The following is a 21,053-nucleotide window of genomic DNA, read 5'->3' as shown; positions in this document are numbered from 1 at the left end:
ATCAGCCAGCACTTGGGACTTGATAGCTGTCTGAGGGGCATATGAAATGCCTTGACCCATCAGCTTGAGTGCCCACTTCGCTATTCTTCCTATGGCATCCCGTTTTTGGACAACCTCGTCGAGAGGGAAGGACATCACGACCATCATCAGATGCGACTTGAAGTAGTGATGCAACTTTCTCTTAACAATAAGGATGGCATATAGGAGTTTTTGGATTTGGGGATAGCGAGTCTTGGAATCAGACAAGACCTCGCTAATGAAGTACACGGAACACTGCACTTTGAGGGTGTGTCCCTCTTCTTCTCGCTCTACCACCAGGGTGGCGCTGACCACTTGTGTGGTGGCCGCAATATAGAGCAGAAGCGGTTCCCTATTGGTTGGGGGGACTAGGATCGAGGCCTTCGTCAGGAGCTGCTTGACCTTGTCAAGTGCCTCCTAGGCCTCAAGCATCCATTCGAAGCGACCAGCCTTCTTTAGAAGCCGATAGAGGGGGAGACCTCATTCGCTGAGGCGTGAGATAAAGTGGTTGAGCGTGGCAAGGCACCCTATAACTCATTGTACCCCCTTTATGTTCTGGATCAGGCCCATCCTCGTGATGGCCGAGATCTTCTCCGGGTTGGTTTCAATGCTGCACTTGGAAACGATAAAACCTAGCATCATACCCCTTGGGACCCCGAAAACACACTTCTCAGGGTTGAGTTTGATACCATTTGCTTGGAGTTTCGTGAATGTCTACTCTAGGTTGGCTATGACCTGGTCAGTCGGTTTGGATTTGACCACGATGTCATCGACGTAGGCCTCGACGGTCCGCCTGATGAGATCCTCGAAACACTTGAGCATGCAGCGTTGGTACGTAGTCCCAATGTTCTTTAGGCCCAACGATATTGTGACATAGTAGAACGTTCTGAATGGGGTGATGAAAGATGTCACGAGCTGGTCGGACTCTTTCATCGTGATTTGATGATACTCGGAGTACGCATCAAGGAAGCAAAGGGTTTCGCACCCTGAGGTTGAGTCGACTACTTGGTCTATGGGTGGCAAACAAAACAGATCCTTTGGACACGCTTTGTTGAGACCTATGTAGTCAACACGCATTCTCTATTTTCCACTCTTTTTTGTACAAGAACGGGATTGGCTAACCACTCGAGGTGGTATACTTCCTTGATGAACCCCCCCCCCCCCCCGCCGCCAAAAGCTTCGTAATCTCCTCACCGATGGCCCTGCATTTCTACTCATTGAAGCGATATAGGCGCCGCTTCATCGGCTTAGAGCATGTCCTGATCTTCAAGGCATGCTCGGCGACTTCTCTCGGAATGCCTGGCATGTTCGAGGGTCTCCACGCAAAGATGTCTCTATTGGCATGAAGTCGGTGAGCGCGCTTTCCTATTTGGAGGAAAGCATGGTGCCGATGTGCACCACTTTGCCCTCAGAGCCACTGGGGTCAATGAGGACCTCCTTGGCGCCCTCTACAGGCTCAAAAGACCCAGTCGACTGCTTGGGGTCGGGCGCTTCTTCGATGACCTCCTCCCTAATGGCTGTAAGCTCTTTGGAGGCAGCAATTGCCGTGGCGTGTTCGCAGCACTCGACCTCACACTCGTAGGCATGCTGGAAGGAGATGCCGATGGTGATGACCCACATGGACCTAGCATCTTCAACTTCAGATAGGTGTAGTTAGGGATGGCCATAAACTTCGCGTAGCACGGACATTCTAGGATGGCGTGGTAGGTCCCATGGAACCCGAACACCTCGAAGGTAAGGGTCTCTGTCCTATAATTGGTCAGATTCCTAAAGGTGACAGGCAGATTAATCTGCCCAAGTGGCATGGCCTGCTTTCTAGGCATGATGCCATAGAAAGGTGCCCTAGTCGGCCAGATGCATGATTGGTCGATGCCCATGGCATCGAGCATTTCAGCGTACATGCTGTTGAGGTTGCTGCCTCCATCCATCAGCACCTTGGTGACCCTCTTTGTGCCGATGATTGGGTCAACCATGAGTGGGTATCTTCCTAGCTGTGGGATGCTTTCCGGGTGGTCAGTTCGATCAAAGGTTTTGGCAGACTCCGACCATCGAAGGAAGGAAGGTGCGGCCGGCTCGGCCATATAGACCTCGCGGCACGTAAGCATCTAGTGGCGCTTGGAGTCGTAGGCCACCGACCCTCCAAAGATGATGAGGTAGCCACCTAGTGTCGGAAATCCACCGTCCTTCCCCTTGGCATTGTCTGCGGTCGGCTTGGGCCCCTTCCTATGCTCTCCCTTGTTGGATCCTCTGGACAAGAATCGCTTCATGAGGACACAATCCTTGTATAGGTGCTTGATGGGGAAAGCATGGTTTGGGCATGGCCCTTCGAGTAGCTTCTCTAAGTGGTCTAGGGTACCCTCGATGGGCTTCTGACCCCCCTTGTGGTCGGTAGTGGCCACGAGCGAGCCCTCGCACCGCTGCTTGTTCCTCTTCTTGTTGGGGGTGGTTGGAGGCGCCTTCACTGGCGTCCTTGTTCCGCTTTGCCTTACCCTTAGGGTGGTCAAAAATCGCCCCGATCGCCTCCTCGCCCGACGTGTGGCTGGTGGCGATGTCAAGTAGCTCCTTGGTGGTTTGTTAGCTTGTGAACCAGGGACTCGTAGGTGGTCCAAGATAGGAAAGCTCCTATGATGTCGACGTCGGCGATGTCGAGCAGCTTGTTGCACTGCTAGGAGAAGCACCAGATGTACCCATGAAGAGTTTCCCTAGACTTCTATCGGTAGTTTTTCAGATCCCATGGGTTCCCAGGATGCGTGTATGTGCCCTAGAAGTTTCTCACGAAGATCTCTTTTAGGTCCGCCCAACTTTGGATTCAGTTGGACAAAAGGCGTTTCAACCATGTTCGCGCTGAATCGGCTAGGAACAATGGAAGGTTGCGGATAATGAAATTGTCACTATCCGCTCCACCGGCTTGGCAAGCAAGCCGATAATCCTCGAGCCACAGTTCGGGGTTTGTTTCCCTAGAGTATTTTGGGATGTTGGTCGGCGAACGGTACCACAGTGGGAAGACAACGTTGAGGATGTATCGGCCAAAGGGCTAGCCTCCTCCCTCTCATCGTCGTGGGCACACCTATGGGCATCAAGGGTGTTGCGCACGTCATGGTGGAGGCCGAGACGCTCATACACAGGGGCCACAGCGCGTGGCCTACCGCCTCGCTGCGCCTGGTGGACTGACACATCCCTGTCGGGTCACTCTGAGGGTGTGTGCTAGCGGGCATCAAGCTTGCATCATCGAGACAGCGAGCTCTTAGCCTGCTGCATCACCGCACTCTCGAGTAGCATGTGAATCTCGTGATGGGCCCGATGATCCTCGGGTGTCACGGGCTCCAGAAGCCCCCGGAGCAAGGCCACCATGGTAGTGATTTTCTGGCTTGCTCAGGTGATGTGTGGGAGGGCTTCATCATCCTCGATGATCCTCCGGTTCACGTCATGAGCCACGGCGCACGCTCACCCACCGTCTTTGTGGCGCTTGATCTCTCGCTTGAGCTCCACACATTTCTGCTTGAGCTGGAGTCACGCTTCTTCGAGCTCTTGGTGCCGCACCCTCAGCTACTCTACCCATAGGCGAAGGTGGGGCCCCTGCATCCCCCTCGACCTCATCATCGAGGTCATCTGTTGGGGTAGCCCCTTCTTCGTGGATGCTTTCAATGTATCCCTCGGGGGTACCTGTCATGAAACATTCTCACGAGGGGTGATGGCTCCCTCCTGCTAGAGTCAGTCAGAGGGCAACTCTGATTCTCCCGCGAGAAGGTCGTGGAAAGATTCCACGACGTATTCGGTCATTCTCATGAACTCGTCGTTCATAAGGGATGGGGGCATGCGCTGTGCCACAAGGTGGCCAACGGTCTCTGCGACATTGCATAGACCAAATAGGAGCGCTATCAGGGCGCTCTGAATGAGGTATTCTAGGGAGAGCAGCTCTCCTTTGGCAAGCTGCATTATGATGTTGGCGAACTAGAAGGTGAGGTGGTGCATGTCCTCTCAGAATGGTCGGTGTCCTAGGAAGGCACCGAGCTGGCGCTCTAGCCTTCGGTAATCGAAGCTGAGGAGCTAGTCACTCCTAGGTGCACGGGCCTCTGGTGCGTGTAGCTGTAGCTCCTCAAGTGTCTCGGCGATCGCGTTGAGGCTAGTGGAGTGGAGAGGCTAGACGGCAGTGGAAACCTGCGCCAACTCTCCCTCCGTCGTAATGATGAAGTCCAGGTTCCCAAAATGCACGTGCGCGCCCGGGACCTAGCTGACACCGTGACTAGCCATCTAAGGCCTGATGTAGATGTTGAGACGCACAAAAAGCACCTACCTGGTGCGCCAACTATCGGTGTTTTTGGACCACCGACGAGTAAATTTATATTTGCGCATCTAGCTCGGATGGTGTGCTCGGAGGACACAAGGGTTTATACTGGTTTGAGCAGAACGTCCCTACATCTAGTTCGCTGCTGCTCATGTTACCAACACTTGGTTTGTAGTAGGGGTTACAAACAGGCGAGAGAGGGAGGGGATCCCAAATCTCTGGTGGAAGGAGTGAACGGGTGTTGAGAGCTCACTTGCCGCTCAACTGTGTGCTCATGTCATGCTCTTATGTCTAGACCCCCCCCCCCTATATCTCCCCTTTGCATGGGGCGCCCTGCTTCCCCTTTTATAGGCGAAGGGAAAGCGCGCGACAGAGGAGAAAAAGGAGAAGAACGAGAGAGAGAAGAAGGCTTTCAGGGTTGCCAGGTCCTTCTCCTTCATGTAGGTCCCACTGATCCTATAGATGTCAACAAGGACTACTCCATGTCATGGCCCTATTTGTCATTGGCGCCATGCACAAGCATCATCTGCCGGTCATGGCGTTCCACTCCGTCCCGGCAGACGTCGTGGTGAACTGACGCGCCTATCAGCGCCCGTATGAGGATTAGGCAGAACAGCACCAGCACGCCCGACACTATTCTTGATGTGAATCCCCAGGTACGGCCCGTCATGGCCATGAGTTACATCGAGGCATGCCAGCCTCTTCCCTGGCATCAAAGTTTTGACCTAGGCCCATACGCTTACACCTAGAGTGGTTGGCGGCGGTATGGGTCCCCGTCGGACGAGATGGAACCCGCATCCTTGAGGTCGGGCGAGAGTGAGCCTGTGACCTTAGGCGAGACAGAAACTGTGTTCTTGGGGTCAGGCGAGACGGAGCCCGTATCCAAGGGGTCAGGTGAGACGGAGCCCGTGGCCTTGGGCAAGACAGAACCCGCATCCTTAGGGTCGGGCGAGACGGAAACCACGTCCTTGGGGTTAGGCGAGACGGAGCCCACACCCAAGGAGTCGGGTGAGACAGAGCCCGTGGCCTTGGGCAAGATGGAACCCACGTCCTTGGGGTCGGGCGAGACGGAGCCCATACCCAAGGGGTCAGGTGAGACAAAGCCCGCGGCCTCATGGTCGGGCGAGATGGAGCCCGCAACCTTTGGGTCGGGCGAGACCTTTTAATACGTCTCAAGCCATCCAGAGAAGTCAGCATGGGTGCTAACTTCCTTGCTTTGGGTATCCCTAATATCGATACCCGACAAGGTCTTCCTCCGGAAGAGGAATGAACATGGCCAGGTGGTAAGATACAAAGCTAGGCTAGTGACACAAGGGTTCACACAAAGACCCAACATCGATTATGATGAGACTTACTCTCCTGTTATGAGTGGCATAACGTTCCAATATCTTATATCTATGGCAGCTAACTTGAACTTAAAGATGCAGTTGATGGATGTTGTGACCACATACTTATATGGGTTACTTGATTTGAAAATCTACATGAGAGTCCCTAAAGGGCTCAAGATCCCTGGACCGAATCAAAACGACAACATGTTCAACGTCCGCCTACAACGGTCGTTGTACGTGTTGAAACAATCCGGAAGGATGTGGTTCAACCGCTTGAGTAACTTTCTCCTGTAGAGAGGTTACACCAATAATGATGATTGTCCCTTTGTCTTCATAAAGAAATCCAATGATGGATTTTGCATCATCTCTGTCTATGTTGATGATTTGAACATCATCGTGACTGCAAGGGACATTGAGGAAGTGATGGCTTACCTCAAGGCAGAGTTTGAGATAAAAGACTTGGGTAAAACCAAGTTCTGTTTGGGCCTGCAGCTCAGACACCTCCCTAAAGTAGTGTTTGTACACCAGTCCACCTATACAAAAGAGGGTACTTGAGAAGTTCAATATGAGCGAGTGCCACCCTCTGAAAACCCCCATGGTCGTTCGATCATTGGAAGTGGATAAGGATCCGTTTTGACCTAAGGAAGGGGATGAGAAAATTTTGGGACCTGAAGTTCCATACCTCAGCGCCATTAGGGCACTAATGTACCTCGCAAATTGCACATGGCCAGACATTGCATTCGCAGTGAACTTGTTGACTAGGTACAGTGCCGCATCCACCAAAAGGCATTGGGTTGGTGTAAAAAACCATCCTCAGATATCTAAAAGGCACTCAGGACCTTGGGTTGTGGTTTTCGAAAAAGGGGGACCTAACTATGGTGGGTTATGTGGATGCTGGCTGCATGTCCGACCCCCATAATGCTAGATCCCAGACTGGTTTTGTGTTTCTCTGTGGTGGTGCAGCCATCTCCTGGCGGTCTGTGAAGTAGACCCTGGTTGCCACATCAACCAACCACTCAGAGACAATTGCCCTGTACGAAGCCACACGTGAGTGTGTTTGGCTACGACGGATGATTAACAAAATCCAGAAGTCATGTGGTATGAACATCATCGACACCCCCACCATTATCTTTGAAGATAATGTGGTTTGTGTTGCACAGATGCATATGGGCTATGTCAAGAGCAATCTCACGAAACATATTGCTCTAAAATTCTTTTACCCCCATGAGCTCCAGAAGAGTGGGGAGATAAATATCCTACAAGCAAGGTCATGTGAGAATCTTGCAGATTTATTCACAAAATCTCTACCTGCTTCTAGCTTCCACAAGTGTGTCCATAGAATTGGCATGAGGCGACTTAGAGAGTTGCAGGGTTTAGGGGGAGACCAACCCTAGAGCCATAGCTCATGATCATGATCCTGAAGATCATGAATCGGTCCTGAAGACCTGACCCAGACATCAACTATGGTACTCTTTTTCCCTTGATGAGTTTTTTCCACTGAATTTTCTCATGCAAGGTTTTTAACAAGGCAACAGGTGCAACATAAGCGATGCATGTGATGTACTCTTTTCTCCTACCTTTTTTCCCACTGGGTTTTTTGGGGAGTTTTTAATGAGGCATAAGCATGGTATATAATTGGCCAAGGGGGAGTGTTGTGAATCAAAGTCCAAGACAATGTGAACAACAGACTTTGAATGACGGCCAATTAAATGAAGAGGAGGAGAAACGACCTGTTTGCTGGTTGGTTTCTGGGTTGGTTTGGGCTGGCTGGTGCTGGTTTATTGTGAAAGAAAAACACGGTTTACTGTCTGGTTTGGGCTGGCTGAAACCAATAAGCGAATAGGCTGAAAGTCTAAAAGTTCAAACACTGTAACTTTGTATTCATCTCAGCCTCCTTTGCTATAAATAGGAGATCATTTTCACCATTGTAAATCACCAGAGAAAGAAAGTGAAATAAAGAAAGACTCTTTCCTCTTCTACATCTCTCTGTTCTTGTGTTGTGTGTTTGTGTGCAATTCAGAGAACAAGATTCCTAACAAAACCATCGGGCATTGGAGACGAAGAATACTTCGGGAGAGGCGGGGGTCCCAGCGTCCCCACCAGGCCACCACAGTCCACATCCCACAAGAGACGGGCACCAAAAGACAGACAAACCACCGAAGCAGCGCGGCCGTTCTCGTCTTCCAGAAGTCTCTCGGCCTCTCCCGCCCGCGCGTCTTCCACTCCCTCCCCGAAGCCCGGCCGCACCACCTTAACCTCTCCACCACCCCCGCTCCGCGCTCTTCGCCTCCGCATTCCTGCCCCTCCGTCCGCCCGGCGCCGCGCGGACGACGGGAGACGCCGGCACCATGCTCTGCCTCTCGCCGTGCGCGCCGCACCTCCACCTCGACGTCCCCCGCAGCCCGACGGCGCGACCCGCCGCCGCCACGTGCAGGAACGCGCGCGGCATCGGCGTCACGCTATGCCTCCGGATGCTGACGACGCCGGAGGAGCGGCGGCAGAGGCACCGGCTGGCCAAGTTCCAGGACTCCTCGGCCGCGCCGGCCTTCAAGCCGCCAGCGCCCGCGCCCGCGCCCGTGCGTCTGACGCCCGCGGCCGAACGGCGCGGGGCGCTGCGGGAGATGCGCCGGGTGTGGTGGGTGTGCGGTGTCGGGTACTGGGTGCAGGGCTTCCGCTGCTTCCCGTGGCTGGCGCTCAACTTCCACCTCACGCGCGGCCTGGGGCTCAGCCCCGCCGGCCTCCAGCTCGTGCAGAACGCCGGGAGCATCCCGCTCGTCGCCAAGCCGCTCTTCGGGGTCCTCTCCGATGCCGTCTACATCGGCCGCGCGCACCGCCTCCCCTACATCTCTCTCGGAGGTACACAGCCGATCCCTTTTTCCTCCCCGTTCCTCGTTCATTTTCGTTTTAATTTTTTTTATTATGTTCGTGCGAGTCCAGCAATGTTGGAGGTGGAGGAAAGCCAAATATCATGTGAATGATGCTCGTCGTGAAATTATGTTCATTTCATTTCATTCAGTATTTCCGAATAAGCTGTGAATGATCTTCAATTCATAAGCAAACTTCGAAGCAATCAAACATTTGCAGGAGGAAATCTGGCTGTATTCCTCTAGTGATTGTCTGGTCTCATATTTCACTGTTTCTTCAATTATTTCTACAAAAGTAAGAATGAATTTTAACTGATTAGCTACAAAAATATCTGAGCCGTTGAACACATTGAAAGCAACAGCTAGCTACGAAAATTTCTGAGCCGCTGAACACACTGAAAGGGACAGCTATTTCACGTCTCTTTCTGAAATTGAAACACCCTGGACATTGGAGTTCAAGAACTGCAGTCAATTTCTCATTACAACATGTGTGGTTGTAACCATCTGATTGTAAGATAAAAAAACATGAAAAAACACTTTCAAGCTACTGCTGTTTAAATCAGTGTTTAGCACATAAACATGGGTGCCTTGTTCCATTGGCAATGGTATCATGCCCAGCACCTTTACTTGTTCGACCTATTCTGTGTAAAAGATACGTTTTGGAAAGTGGCATGTGCAGCCTTGGGATGGAGCAATACACTTTCCTTCCTGATGTGTACTTTGATTTTGTTGCTAGTCACACATTTCAAGCCTTATCAAGTTGGTTAAACCAACAGGTTACCCTTATTCTGTGGTGTTCTTGATGCAATGACGTGTGATTTACTCATGCTGCTAGTCACACAATCTTAGTGCTGGTAAGCTGGTATTCTCATAATGGTCCCTTATTTTGTGGTTCCTATGAGAATACGCAGGTGGGACTGTACCTTTAGGACCACAAATCACTGAAAGCTACTGACCTTTAGATTTACATAGGTTGTCCCATCAAGACTACACAACTCATTTGTCATTAGTGCATCACGTATAGTTTCCTTGCCGTACTATGATATGGACAGCTTCTTGAGAAGTTGAGATGCATCTCCTTGCACAAATAACTGCAGTCTAATTGAAATACTGTTAAATTGTCTGCTCACATTATTTGTACCTTCTGGATTTTGTCCTTCATTTGATTTATTTTTTGTCTTGTGTTAATTTTTTTTGTGCTGGAATGCTAATTTAATTTTTGCACAGAATCCTTTTTTTGAATAAACTAATGAGTTGTACAGTTGAATTGTTAAATATATCTGCAATCACCAATCAGAAAGTGCAAACCAGCTGCTTTCGCTTTATAGAACAATAAATTTCTTGCTGGAAGATCAGGACTAGTCACTAAGCTACAATTATATAATAAAAAGGTATTTAGAGATTTATTTTATGATGCTTTTGTTGATCCTGTGGTTTTACTGTCAAACTGTTCAGTGTCATAACTATTTGTTACTCAGCTGTTAATCAGAAAGTACACAGCTCACTTTTGTTTTTTGGAAACCATACAACTGACTTGAACTTATGTTGGCTATGTTCAGTGTTGCTGCAGCTTATTGCTTGGGTAACACTTGCAATTACTCCAGTTACAGGGGATGCATTTCCAACTCAAATGGCATGCATTCTCATTGGAAATCTTGGAGCATCTGTCACAGAAGTTGTAAGTGATGCTGTTGTCACGGAGTTCAGTAGAACACAGAAGGCTGGTGTACTACAGTCATACGCATTCATAGCCCTGGCTGCAGGATCCCTACTGGGGAACTTGTCTGGTGGTTACATTCTGCTTAAAACACAGGAACCAAAGATCATGTTCACAGCATTCTCAGTCCTTCTTGGCTTCCAGCTAGCACTGTCCCTGAGTACAAAAGAGACATTGCCAAGCTCTCGAGGAAACTCCAGAAATCGTCTTGTCAAAAGCTCTTTGGCAGCTAACTTCCGCAAGCAATTCTCAAACTTGATGACAGTGATCAGCGAGGAAAGGATCTTATACCCTCTTACATGGATCATGACATCCTTTGCTGTTGTGCCTATTCTTTCTGGAACCATGTTCTGCTTTCAAACACAGTACTTGAACCTTGATCCATCAGTTATTGGTCTATCGAAAGTTGTGGGACAGGTCATGGTCTTATCACTAACTGTACTCTACAATCGATATCTTAAAAGGATCCCGCCGAGGTGCCTTACCAGTGGACTTCAGATACTATATGCTTTGGCAGTTTTGTCAGATTTGGTCCTTGTGAAACAAATAAACCTTGTGCTAGGGATACCGAACGAGATTCATGTTCTTTGCTTCTCAGCTCTAGCTGAAGCTCTAGCTCAGTTCAAGGTCTTGCCATTCTCGGTTTTGTTGTCAAGTCTCTGCCCACCAGGCTGCGAAGGTTCTTTGTTCGCCTTCTTCACATCTGGACTGGTGTTTTCAGCAATACTAAGTGGAGTATTTGGAGTTGGATTGTCCACCCTGATCGGCGTGTCTTCTGTGGACTACTCAAGCTTGCCTTTGGGTATTTTGCTGCAAAGTTTAGCTGCATTGCTACCATTGGGATGGATATCCTTTGTGCCTGAGAAATGGACTGCCGATGACAAGGTTGTAATATGAAGATGAAGTGGTGTTTTCACCATACAAAGTTCTAGGCAAGATCCTGTTAGGTAGTGACACAATGTAGATGAATGTCACTCACCAAGTCAAAACTGGTGAGGTTACATGTATGTATAGGTATTCAGATTCTCTTCAATCAGAATAGTTCTTCTGATTACTGTACATATGCAATACAGAATAGCCCTTATGCTTCCTGCTGAATATAACACACAGTTGCATTGAGTTAGTTGTCTCGTGAAAGGAGATCGGACTACAAAATTTGCTTCACTTGCATATGTTCCCTGTTCCCATACCATTAAATTAGATTCCAAATAAATTGTCGTTCAGATACAGCCTCTCCATAATGATAAATAAATATAGTCGTTCCACTATAGAGCCAGTTCTCCTTCTCCCATCCCAATCTGAACTGATTAAAAAACGGCAGTAATCCATATTCTGGATTCCGACTTTTTTTTTTTTGTCTGTTCACCGAAACGGATCAAATCAAATGAATAAATTGAATTTGTATATTATTCTTTTGACTTCTGCATGAATTCGTTTGGCTTATTCTGAAAAGTTTTACCATGTCTGATTGAAATTGAATGGAAGTTCAACTGACAAATGATAAAATTCCCTCAAGATAGTGGCACCTTCCAGTTCCGCAGCACAAAAACAGAGACAGCACAGGGAAGCAGAGGCATGGAAGAGTCATCCAGAAGGATAGCAAACCAGAAAAATACTGTTGGTTTCTGGGCTGGTTTGGGCTGGCTAGTGCTGGTTTTATGTGAGAGAAAAATACTATTGGTTGGCTGGTTTGGGCTGGTTGAAACCAACAAGCGAACAGGGTAACACCACGAGTCCACGACAGATTTTTCTGTTATTTCATAGTGCCAGACAGCAGCTTCATGCTACATGAAGCATGAACAAGGAAGAAAAATGCATCTACCAGAATCTAGGATACTTGGAGCGCTGAATATATGCTATGTTTGTTTGAAGTTGTTGCAACAAGGAAGAAAAATGCATCTACCAGCTTCAACTTTGAAACCAGAAGTAGTAACAGCAGCTTCATGTTTGTTTGCTCCTTTTTGAGGTTTCGGCAAGTTTTGGGACGCATCACAATGCTTGTGCATTTGTTGTGGCTCCCACGAGACCAGCAGGACTAACAATTATCTTGTATAATATTACTAATAACTCAACTGTTCTATTTTTGCGCGGAGCGAACATAGGGAGGGCTAGCAGACAACTATAGTACTCCCTCCGTTCCAAATTATAAATCATTTCAACTTTCTTGAAAAATCAAAACATCTCAATTTTCATAGATTCTGTTCAATGCCTGATAGCAGTTTTGGTCATTTTCCTTTAGGTACAAGTGCAAGCAGAAGATCAATATGACGAAGTCAGGAAGATGATGATCAGCCTGCATGCTACCGTGAAGCTACCATGAAGATCGATATGTCATTGCTTTTTTATTTTTGCTGCCCTGTTCTATATTAGATAATTTTTCCTTGCTGCGTACATGCTGCTACCGTGAAGCTGCTGCAATCATGTCCCAGATCCACAGCGAGCTGAATGTTCAGTTGAAAAAGAATGCCAAGGAGGCTCTCTGTTTGCTTGTGGGTGAAAGAGAATTCTTTACAACTATAGTATGAATATTTGTAACCTTTAGTTGCTTGTGGGTGTGGAATCATGTTGTATCAAAAAGCAACACAAGTGTATACTAAAATGATATTCATGATTGATCATGACTATAGTAAGCATTAAACCAATTGCACTTGTCTGTGGGTTGTACAAGCTATCTGTTTAGCTGTCTGTGTTGTGGATTCCAAAAACTTACATACAGGTCTCTATCCGTGGGCTATACATGCCCTAATGCTCTTAATAAGAGGAACAAAGACAATAATGAGACTGGGAACAAGCCAAAACATTTTATGATATGCCCACCAGATTTATGCGCCAGAATATTTCTTTAGATCACAACATGCAAGTCATGCAGTGGGCATCAGGCAGATCTGATTCTCCATGTGACTAGTAGCCCAGCCGGATTATTGTATACTGCAAAATATTGCCTCATTACATGGAAAATCAGATTAACAGAACATTGTCAAGCAAACACATTATTTTAGGGTTTTCTAAAATCCGGTTACTTAATTCACACAAGTACATTTTTTAGGTGCACTTTTGACTTGTCATCAGGGCAGCGATGACAAGCTTGATTGCATTAAGCTGTTACTAGTAGGTAGCTAGTCTAATTAATTATGCTAACAGGCTTTGCGAACTCCAAAACAGAATACATTTTGCGAAGCGGACGATGACTCAGACTCCGATCCAATCCCATATATATGCATATACAGCGGGAGGGACGATTCCACTACTTGCAGGCCTTTCTCCATGTGTGCGTTGAAGATAGCTTGCAGGCCTTTCTACAGTGCTTCACTCGGATACACACAGAGTTTACACCTTTTAACAGGTTATTATCTGCTCGTGCATCTGAATTTCTCTCCTTAATTATGCGTTACTCTGTATTTCCAGTTTCTTACTCATAAACCTGCACTAGTCCTTCCTCTAATCCTACATGCGCAGTGCAGATGCTGGCAGCAACTCATTGCCTGATGTAGTTTCCCTAAGCAGAGACCATTGAGTAGGGATGAAAACGGATCGGATACGGACGGATATCACCGATATTATATTTGTTTTTATATTTCTGTCCGGATTCGGATTCGAATACGGATAGTGTCAACTATGTCGGATAGGATACGATTGGATATCGACATCATAAATATGTGATTTGAGTATTCGGATACGGATACGGTATCGGATGTTGGATATCCGAACTCGGATACGGACAGATCTCAACCCCTCTAAACGGATTCGGTTTCGAATACGGTCGGAAAATATCCGTACCGTTTTCATCCCTACCATTGAGGTTGGGAACTCTTCTGTCTCTTCTCCCTTCTTTCCCATCTCGTTCTCTCCTGTCTCTCCTTGCCTCTGCCCAATAATGCCAGCCCGATGGGATATTTACATATTTACCATTATAACAGACGGTCACTCTCCAGATATCACCCTACCAGAATCCCATATTATTTTAGCAGCGTCGTTGCCGAATCCATACATATTTACCACGTTTGAGGCCGTGGCTAGCCAGCGCAGCCGTTCACGTCGGATCTGAGTCAGCGGGGCGTGTAAAATGACCTCGTCTGCCCCTGGCGATTCAGCCAGCCCATTTGCCCCATTCTTCTTCCCCGCGCGCTGCACTGACCCTCGCCGCCCGCCGCGGCGGGCTCCCCGGTCGTGGATCTGCCAGAGCCGGTGTTGCTGCTTGTGCAGTGACAGCGTCGTCCTCGCAGACGCCGTGGACAGCGATGCACTGCGATGACATATCCGTGGCCACGGGCGGCACACAAGCACGGACAGCAAGGATCATGGCCTGCCTCGGTGCCTCCACACCGTCATGGACATCCTCGAGCACGGCCTGGACGCAATCCGAAGTTGTGCCTGTTCGACGCCATGGACATCCTCGAGCACGGCCTCATGCTCCAGCAAGGCAGCAACCCCACGGCCTCATGCTCCAGCACCGCTGCCTGTGGGCACCATGTCAACAGCATGCCACACGGCGGCAGCTCGTACCGCCACCACGTTCGACACGAGCTACCTGCAGCCGTGCGCCGCTGGCCGCTCGCTCCAGCTCGCCGCCCATCATCATCCCGGCAGCTAGCAAGTCCTCCGGACCGCCGCCAGGTCCGGGTCGTCCGCGCCCACGGCCGCCGCCATTCAGCCACGGCGCGCCAAGAGCAGCAGCAGCCCCGACGACGCTCCGGCCGTGCCGCCTGTGGTGCTGGCGGCGCAGCAGCCGCCGCAGTTCCCGCCGCTGGGTGTGTTCGACGGCCTGTCCGACCTTGGCTCGCGTGCCATGTCTGACGGAGCCGCCATGTCCATGCAGCTACAGCATCACGAAGAACAGCGCCACGACGTCGCGGGTGAGCCCAGCCTCGCGTGCCAGGAATGCGTCGAGCGGCCTGAGCGCGGGGCAGCCCCCGCGGAGAGGCTCGAGATCCGCGCTGGCGTCGAGGCAGGGCGGGCGCTGGTGCCAGCACACGAGCTTAACGCTGCGGAGGCCGGACCTCCAGTGCGGGGTGAGGCTGGCGAGCGTGGTGGGGTCGCGGCGGTATACGGCGAGCGAGGACACGACGGGGAAGCAGTAGGCGAAGCGCGCCGCGATGAAGGCGTTCCGCTCCGTGGCCTCCTCCGCCGTCACGGACGGCGCGATGGCGTCGGAGGAGGACGGCGCCGCGGAGAAGAGGAACTGGTGGCCCCACGGCGACACCAGCGAGAGGTCGAGCCGCTCCAGCGGCGGGAACCAGAACGTCGGCCTGAGGAAGAGGAACGGGTCCGAGCGTGGGTCCCCGCGTAGCCAGAGCGCGGCGCGCGTGGCCCGCTCCGCCACGAGGAGCCGGTGGCACGCCAGTGCGGCACGGTGCCGCGACCACGCGTCCGCGAAGAAGCCCAGGATGTGGAGCAGCAGCGGCTCCGGCAGGTCCAGGAGCCGGGAGCCCGCTGCGGCGAACGGCGATGTCGGCGGCGGCAACGGTCAGTGAAGAGCGCGGGCCAAATGGGCCGGCTGAATCGACTGAGACAACTCAGATAGCTAAGCCAAGGAGCCCAGGGGCAGCGAGGTCATTTTACACACCCCGCTGACTAAGATCCGATGTGGACGGCTGCGCTGGCTGGCCACGTCCTCAAATGTGGTAAATATGTATGGATTCAACAACGACGCTGCTAAAACAATATGGAATTCTGGTAGGGTGATATCTGGAGAGTGAGTGTCCATTATAATGGTAAAATATGTAAATATCCCCGGCCGACTTGTGCTGTTTGCACGCGTATCCCTGTACGTATGGATATGGTGTGCGTGTGTTTGTATTTGTGTCTGTCTTTCTCTCTTCTTGGCGTTTCTGAATCTCAATTCTCCTACGGATTTATGTTCAGATAATTAGACGTAAGTTGAGATGGACATGGACGCCAAGAAGCCTTATGCAGTAGCAGTAATCATACAAGTCATATACACGGGTATGTTTGTAATCCTCAAGTTTAATACCTTTGTGTTCGTCTTCTACAGCCAGGCAGCTGCATGTCTCTTGCTGCTTCCTATTGCACTTCTTCGTGAAAGGTGAGTAATTAGTTGCTCATCTGAAGGTGCAGGGGGCAATGAAATCAAACACACGATCACCAGCCATGCATGCCTCATGGAACTGATTTCCCTTTCTTTCCCTGCCTACTCTGAGACAGAACTTTTATTTAATTTGAAGGAGAAACGTGAAGTCCATGTCGTTTAGGTTGCTGTCGAAGCTTTTCTTATGTGCCTTAATTGGGTATGGATATCATGTTGTTCTATGATATAGTCTATCATCATGCATGTTCAGGTCTTCAGGATCAGATTAAACATTATTATATTAGATTCTATTGCAGAGATGGGATTATTAGTTATGCTGGTACGGTATATATAGTTTGCAGTGTGATAATGATATGTTTTGCTCTTTTTGCAGAAATACGTTTAGCATAAATGTTTTGAATGTAGCACTTAGGTACACATCAGCACCCGTGCAATCCGCAATGCCAAACCTGTTGTTACCTTCTGCTTGGCCTTGCTATTAAGGTACACTGCTACTAGAAATACCGATCAGCACAGTTTATGTTATTGCGGTGGCAAATTATTAGCTAGTAGAGGATCAAAGAAATATATATATATATATATATATATATATATATATATATATATATATATATATATATATATATATATATGAAAATTATTTTCTACTTCCAGGGAGTAGTTACTCTCATGTGTATATCTCTAAATTTAGGGCATACATGGCCCGACGAAATATACGTAGATGGAGTATATCATCATACTAAACCATCTAGGGTACTACGTATGACAAGTATGTATGTGTCGGTGTTTCGAACAAACACCGGCTAGTAAATTTATAATTATTGCGCGTTAGGCCCGGATGGTACACTAAAGGACACAAAATTTATACTCGTTCGGGCTGAATGTCCCTACGTCCAGTCTGCAGCTGCTCGTGTTATCAGTGCTGAAAAAAGGTTTATAGTAGGAGGTACAAACGGTCGAGAAAAGGAGAGGTCCCAGGTCTCTGATGGAATGATCGAAAAGGATACCAAGAGCTCAATCGCTGCCCGACTGTATGCGTGATGTGTTGTGTATGTTGAACTGATCCGTCAAAAGTTGGTCCTTTTAGTGGGGAGTCCTGCCCTCCCTTTTATACACCAAGGGGGGAGCAGGGGTTACTGATGGGAGAAAGAGGAAAATATTGAAGGTATAGAAGGTCCTTTGAGAGAGCCGGATCTTCCTTTTTCCCTGTGCTGCCCTGCTTAACACGGCAGGCCGTGTCAGAGGTGGCGTGTTCGCTGATCCTCGTAGGCCATGCCCTGGCCTCTTTTAGCAAGTGAGTGTGTCCCATCCTACGCCGGTGGACAGTGCGGTGTGCCGGAGAGCCGAGCTGTGACCCCTCGGGGAGTAACAGGGGAAGTGACCATACGGCCGTCACTGTAGATGATGTGATTCTTGTCTTGGACCATAGTGGCTGTCGTATGCCTGTGTTAGTATCTACGCCCGAGGACTGAAGGCGGCGCCTACTACACTATAGGACAAAAGTCGGCGCCTACAATACCATTCAGGCACTGTTACGTCGGAAAGGGCTTAAAGCGTCCGTCCCATCGTAAACTGACGGTACCTTCCTGCAGGCGTGCAGGGCATGGTCATCGGCACTGTGTTTGACTCGAATGTCCTGTCATACCCTGTGCTTATCATTATGAAGGGGCAGTGTACGATCGTCGGACGAGACGGAGCCCGTCCTTGGGCGTCGGGCGAGGCGGAGCCAGCCCTCGGGGGTCGAGCGAGGCGGAGCCCGCCCTCGAACGTCGGGCGAGGCGGAGCCAGCCCTTAGCTGTCGGGCGAGGCGGAGGCCAGCCCTCGGGGGTCGGGCGTGGTGGAGCCCGCCCTCGGACGTCGGGCGAGGCGGAGCCAGCCCTTAGCCGTCGGACGAGGCGGAACCAATTTTCCGTCGTTCGGACAAGAAGAGTAGCAGTGTTCTTGTCTAACTGGAAGCGTCAACGTTCGATGATTATTAGTCCTACCTCATTGGATACCCCGCTATTAGGTCCCCGACAGTATGTATACTTAGAGTATATGGTTATACTTATTTTATATGCTACTATCATAGTATTATATAATATATTAAAAAATATGTGCTCTTTTAAAAAAAATTCACATAGTAAAGATCTGGAGTATCTTAATATTAGTATATCGAACATATTCAAACTGATAAATGAATATGTACACATACATAACATGATTTATTGATTATGGGAGTAACTACTCCCATATATATATATAGAGAGAGAGAGAGACACACACGTGTGTGTGTGTGTGAGTGAGTAGTGGATTTTTAATTGCATGGGATGTGCAGGATGGAGGTGGTAAAGCTGAGGAGCCAGCATGGCATAGCCAAGGTGACTGGCGTTGCCCTCTGCCTTGCCGGAGTCTTCGTCATCGCCTTCTTTACCGGGCCGGCCTTAAGCCCTGTAAACCATCACCGTGCCTTCCACACCGGTCACGCTTCATCAGATCCGACGAGTCGGGTGACATGGATCAAACGGACGTTCCTGAAGCTCCTCGGCGACACGGCATGGTCTATGTGGATCATCTTTCAGGTCTGTTAATTACGTTCATGGACAATCAGATCATCAGAGTGCTAGCCGCTACAACTAATGAGCTGCAAGAATAAGCGAAATTATCATGTAGTAGTATATATAATTATGTATATAACATATGGTTGATTCCATTGTATGCAAAATGCATGCAGGCAGCGCTGCTGCTGGAGTACCCGAACAAGATGCTTGTGACCGTGACACAGTGCGTCTTCAGCACAGTGCAGTCTTTCGTTGTGGCAGCCGTGGCCGAGCGTGACATGTCCAAGTGGAAGCTTGGGCTAGACATGAGCCTGCTTGCCGTCGTATACAATGTGTGATAACACTGACTTCCTCTCCTTCAATTATTTCCACCTAGTTAATTAGTTGCAACAAATGCCCTGCTTGCTTATTCTTTTGTTTGGGTCAACAAACTGAACGACTCATGGCTCATGGATCAGGGATTTGTAGTTAATCGGGTGTGCTTCTACCTGCAAGTATGGTGCATGGAGATGAAGGCACTACTACGGAAAAGGTTCGTAGCAATGACTTAATTTTTTTAGGGGTGGCTGGGGATAAAAACGTCCCTACAGTGGACGTGCTCGGGACCCACGAGACCAGCCGCCCCTACAAATAGCATAGTAGGGGCGGCTAGTGATACGAGCTGTCTCTACAAATAGGTCGATTTGTAGGGGCGGCTCACTTACCAGCAGCCCCCAGTGCTACGATTTATAGGGCGACTCAATCACCAGCCGCCTCTACAAATGTTGTACGTACAAAAGGCTACAGTCCTCTTCTTCCTCCTCGGGTCACTCACTCTTATCCAAGAAAAAAAGGCTTGGGAGACCTTGGACGCCTCCCAAAAATTGTTCTACTAAGGGAGGTAGGTTTTGGTCTCAAATCCTTTGCTTGAGAGATTGTAGAAGGTAAAAAAATGATATTCCACACTTTTTTTGAAGTTTTAATGGTTGGTTAGTGAGTAATTATAGTTTTGCTTTTCTCTCTCTTCTATGGTGCTTGAGCTACTTATGAAGCAAATTAGACCTAAGTTTTGAATGTACTAGGGTAAATTAGGTAGGGGAATAAGATCATACCCTTATTTGATCCATGTTTCTTGATTTTAGTGAACAATTAGTTAGTTTTATGGATGTTTCATGTGCATTTAGATCTAGATCAAGGGTTTGGTTTTTTTATTAATTTCGTTTTTGTAAATTTATGTTTGATGAAATTGGACTAGGGTTTGCATAAAAGATATTGAGTAAAATATAATTATTACTAATTGTTGTCTTTGAAATTGTTTATTGTAATAAACAAATACGTATTTTAATTATTTATGGATAAATATGCCATTAATTTATTTTCCTCTACCATGGTGTGTTTGTATGCTTCATGTAATTATATTTGATTTATATTCATATATATCTAAAGTATATACAATTATTCTCAAGTAATTATTAATTTGATTCATTTTTATATATATCTGAATAAGTAGTCCTTTAATGTTTGTTTTGTTGTTGTTGTAAAAGATAGAGTACATGAACTCTTGGATGTATGGTTCGTTAAGGTTCAAGGCAGGTTTCCGTGAAGAGGTGGATAAATTTATTGAAGCCGCAGAGAAGCATGCAACGACGTTGACAAAGAATAAAGATATAATTATTTATCCCCATAAAGATTGCAAGAACCGTATGGTATGGACAGATATGACTATCATCATATCACATTTGATTATGGAAGGATTTGTTGAGGACTACACAGTATGGATTCATCATGGTGAAACGATTATTGTTAACGACGAGGATGAGGAGAAATACGATGACGAAACCCTAGAATCCCTGTCCTAATATTCAACAGAGCTTGATGCACGAATGAATCCCGAGTTTGGCAATGAACAAGGTGGTGATGCTGGTGGTTGGGATGGTAACGACGAAGGTGGTGCCAGTAATGATGGCGAAGCACATGTCGGGGATAAAGATGATTTGGAGGACATGATTCAAGCCCTTAGACCAAAGATTTTACTAAAGAGTCCGAAAGGTCTAGAAAATTTTAAAAGGGTGAAAAAAGCATCGAAGGAGGCCGTGTATGGTGTTGAAAAGGATTATTCGACACACTAGACGTTGCTACGTTTTGTGCTTGAGCTACTTATCCTAAAGGCTAAGTACGGCTGGTCAGACTGTAGTTTCAATGATCTATTGCGTCTCCTATCATGGGTGCTGTCACAACCAAACTCAGTTTTCGCCAACATATACCAAGCGAAGAAG

General features: G+C 48.4%; 2 protein-coding genes and 1 pseudogene across 2 annotated transcripts; 2 read left to right on the top strand and 1 right to left on the bottom strand.

Moving 5' to 3' along the window:
- Positions 1-1,383: 1,383 nt before the first annotated feature.
- On the bottom strand, positions 1,384-2,099 carry LOC136548400 (uncharacterized). Its single transcript, XM_066539946.1, has 2 exons — positions 1,706-2,099; positions 1,384-1,655 (listed from the first exon to the last, which is right to left on the bottom strand). The coding sequence occupies exons 1-2, from the start codon at positions 2,097-2,099 to the stop codon at positions 1,384-1,386; spliced, it is 666 nt and encodes a 221-aa protein (XP_066396043.1).
- A 5,649-nt stretch (positions 2,100-7,748) lies between these two features.
- LOC136551345 (probable folate-biopterin transporter 9, chloroplastic) lies at positions 7,749-11,331 on the top strand. The gene is made up of 2 exons (XM_066542914.1): positions 7,749-8,487; positions 10,055-11,331. Exons 1-2 carry the CDS (start codon positions 7,980-7,982, stop codon positions 11,107-11,109), a joined length of 1,563 nt encoding a protein of 520 aa, XP_066399011.1. The 5' UTR covers positions 7,749-7,979; the 3' UTR covers positions 11,110-11,331.
- A 4,662-nt stretch (positions 11,332-15,993) lies between these two features.
- Positions 15,994-19,349, top strand: LOC136548399 (WAT1-related protein At5g64700-like; annotated as a pseudogene).
- The last annotated feature ends 1,704 nt before the right edge of the window (positions 19,350-21,053 follow it).

The sequence above is a fragment of the Miscanthus floridulus genome, chromosome 4 (genome assembly GCF_019320115.1).
Source record: "Miscanthus floridulus cultivar M001 chromosome 4, ASM1932011v1, whole genome shotgun sequence".
Lineage (NCBI taxonomy): Eukaryota > Viridiplantae > Streptophyta > Magnoliopsida > Poales > Poaceae > Miscanthus > Miscanthus floridulus.
Note: the sequence above shows the minus strand (reverse complement) of the source record. Positions and strands in the feature narration are given on the sequence as shown.

Excerpts from the sequence above, each read along its gene's own strand:
- LOC136551345 (XM_066542914.1), top strand. The coding sequence starts at position 7,980 with ATGCTCTGCCTCTCGCCGTGCGCGCCGCACCTCCACCTCGACGTCCCC. Across the intron at positions 8,488-10,054 it reads CCCCTACATCTCTCTCGGAG|TGTTGCTGCAGCTTATTGCT; the intron begins GTACACAGCCGA and ends GGCTATGTTCAG.
- LOC136548400 (XM_066539946.1), bottom strand. The coding sequence starts at position 2,099 with ATGGCCGAGCCGGCCGCACCTTCCTTCCTTCGATGGTCGGAGTCTGCC. Across the intron at positions 1,656-1,705 it reads CTACCACGCCATCCTAGAAT|TTGAAGATGCTAGGTCCATG; the intron begins GTCCGTGCTACG and ends ACCTATCTGAAG.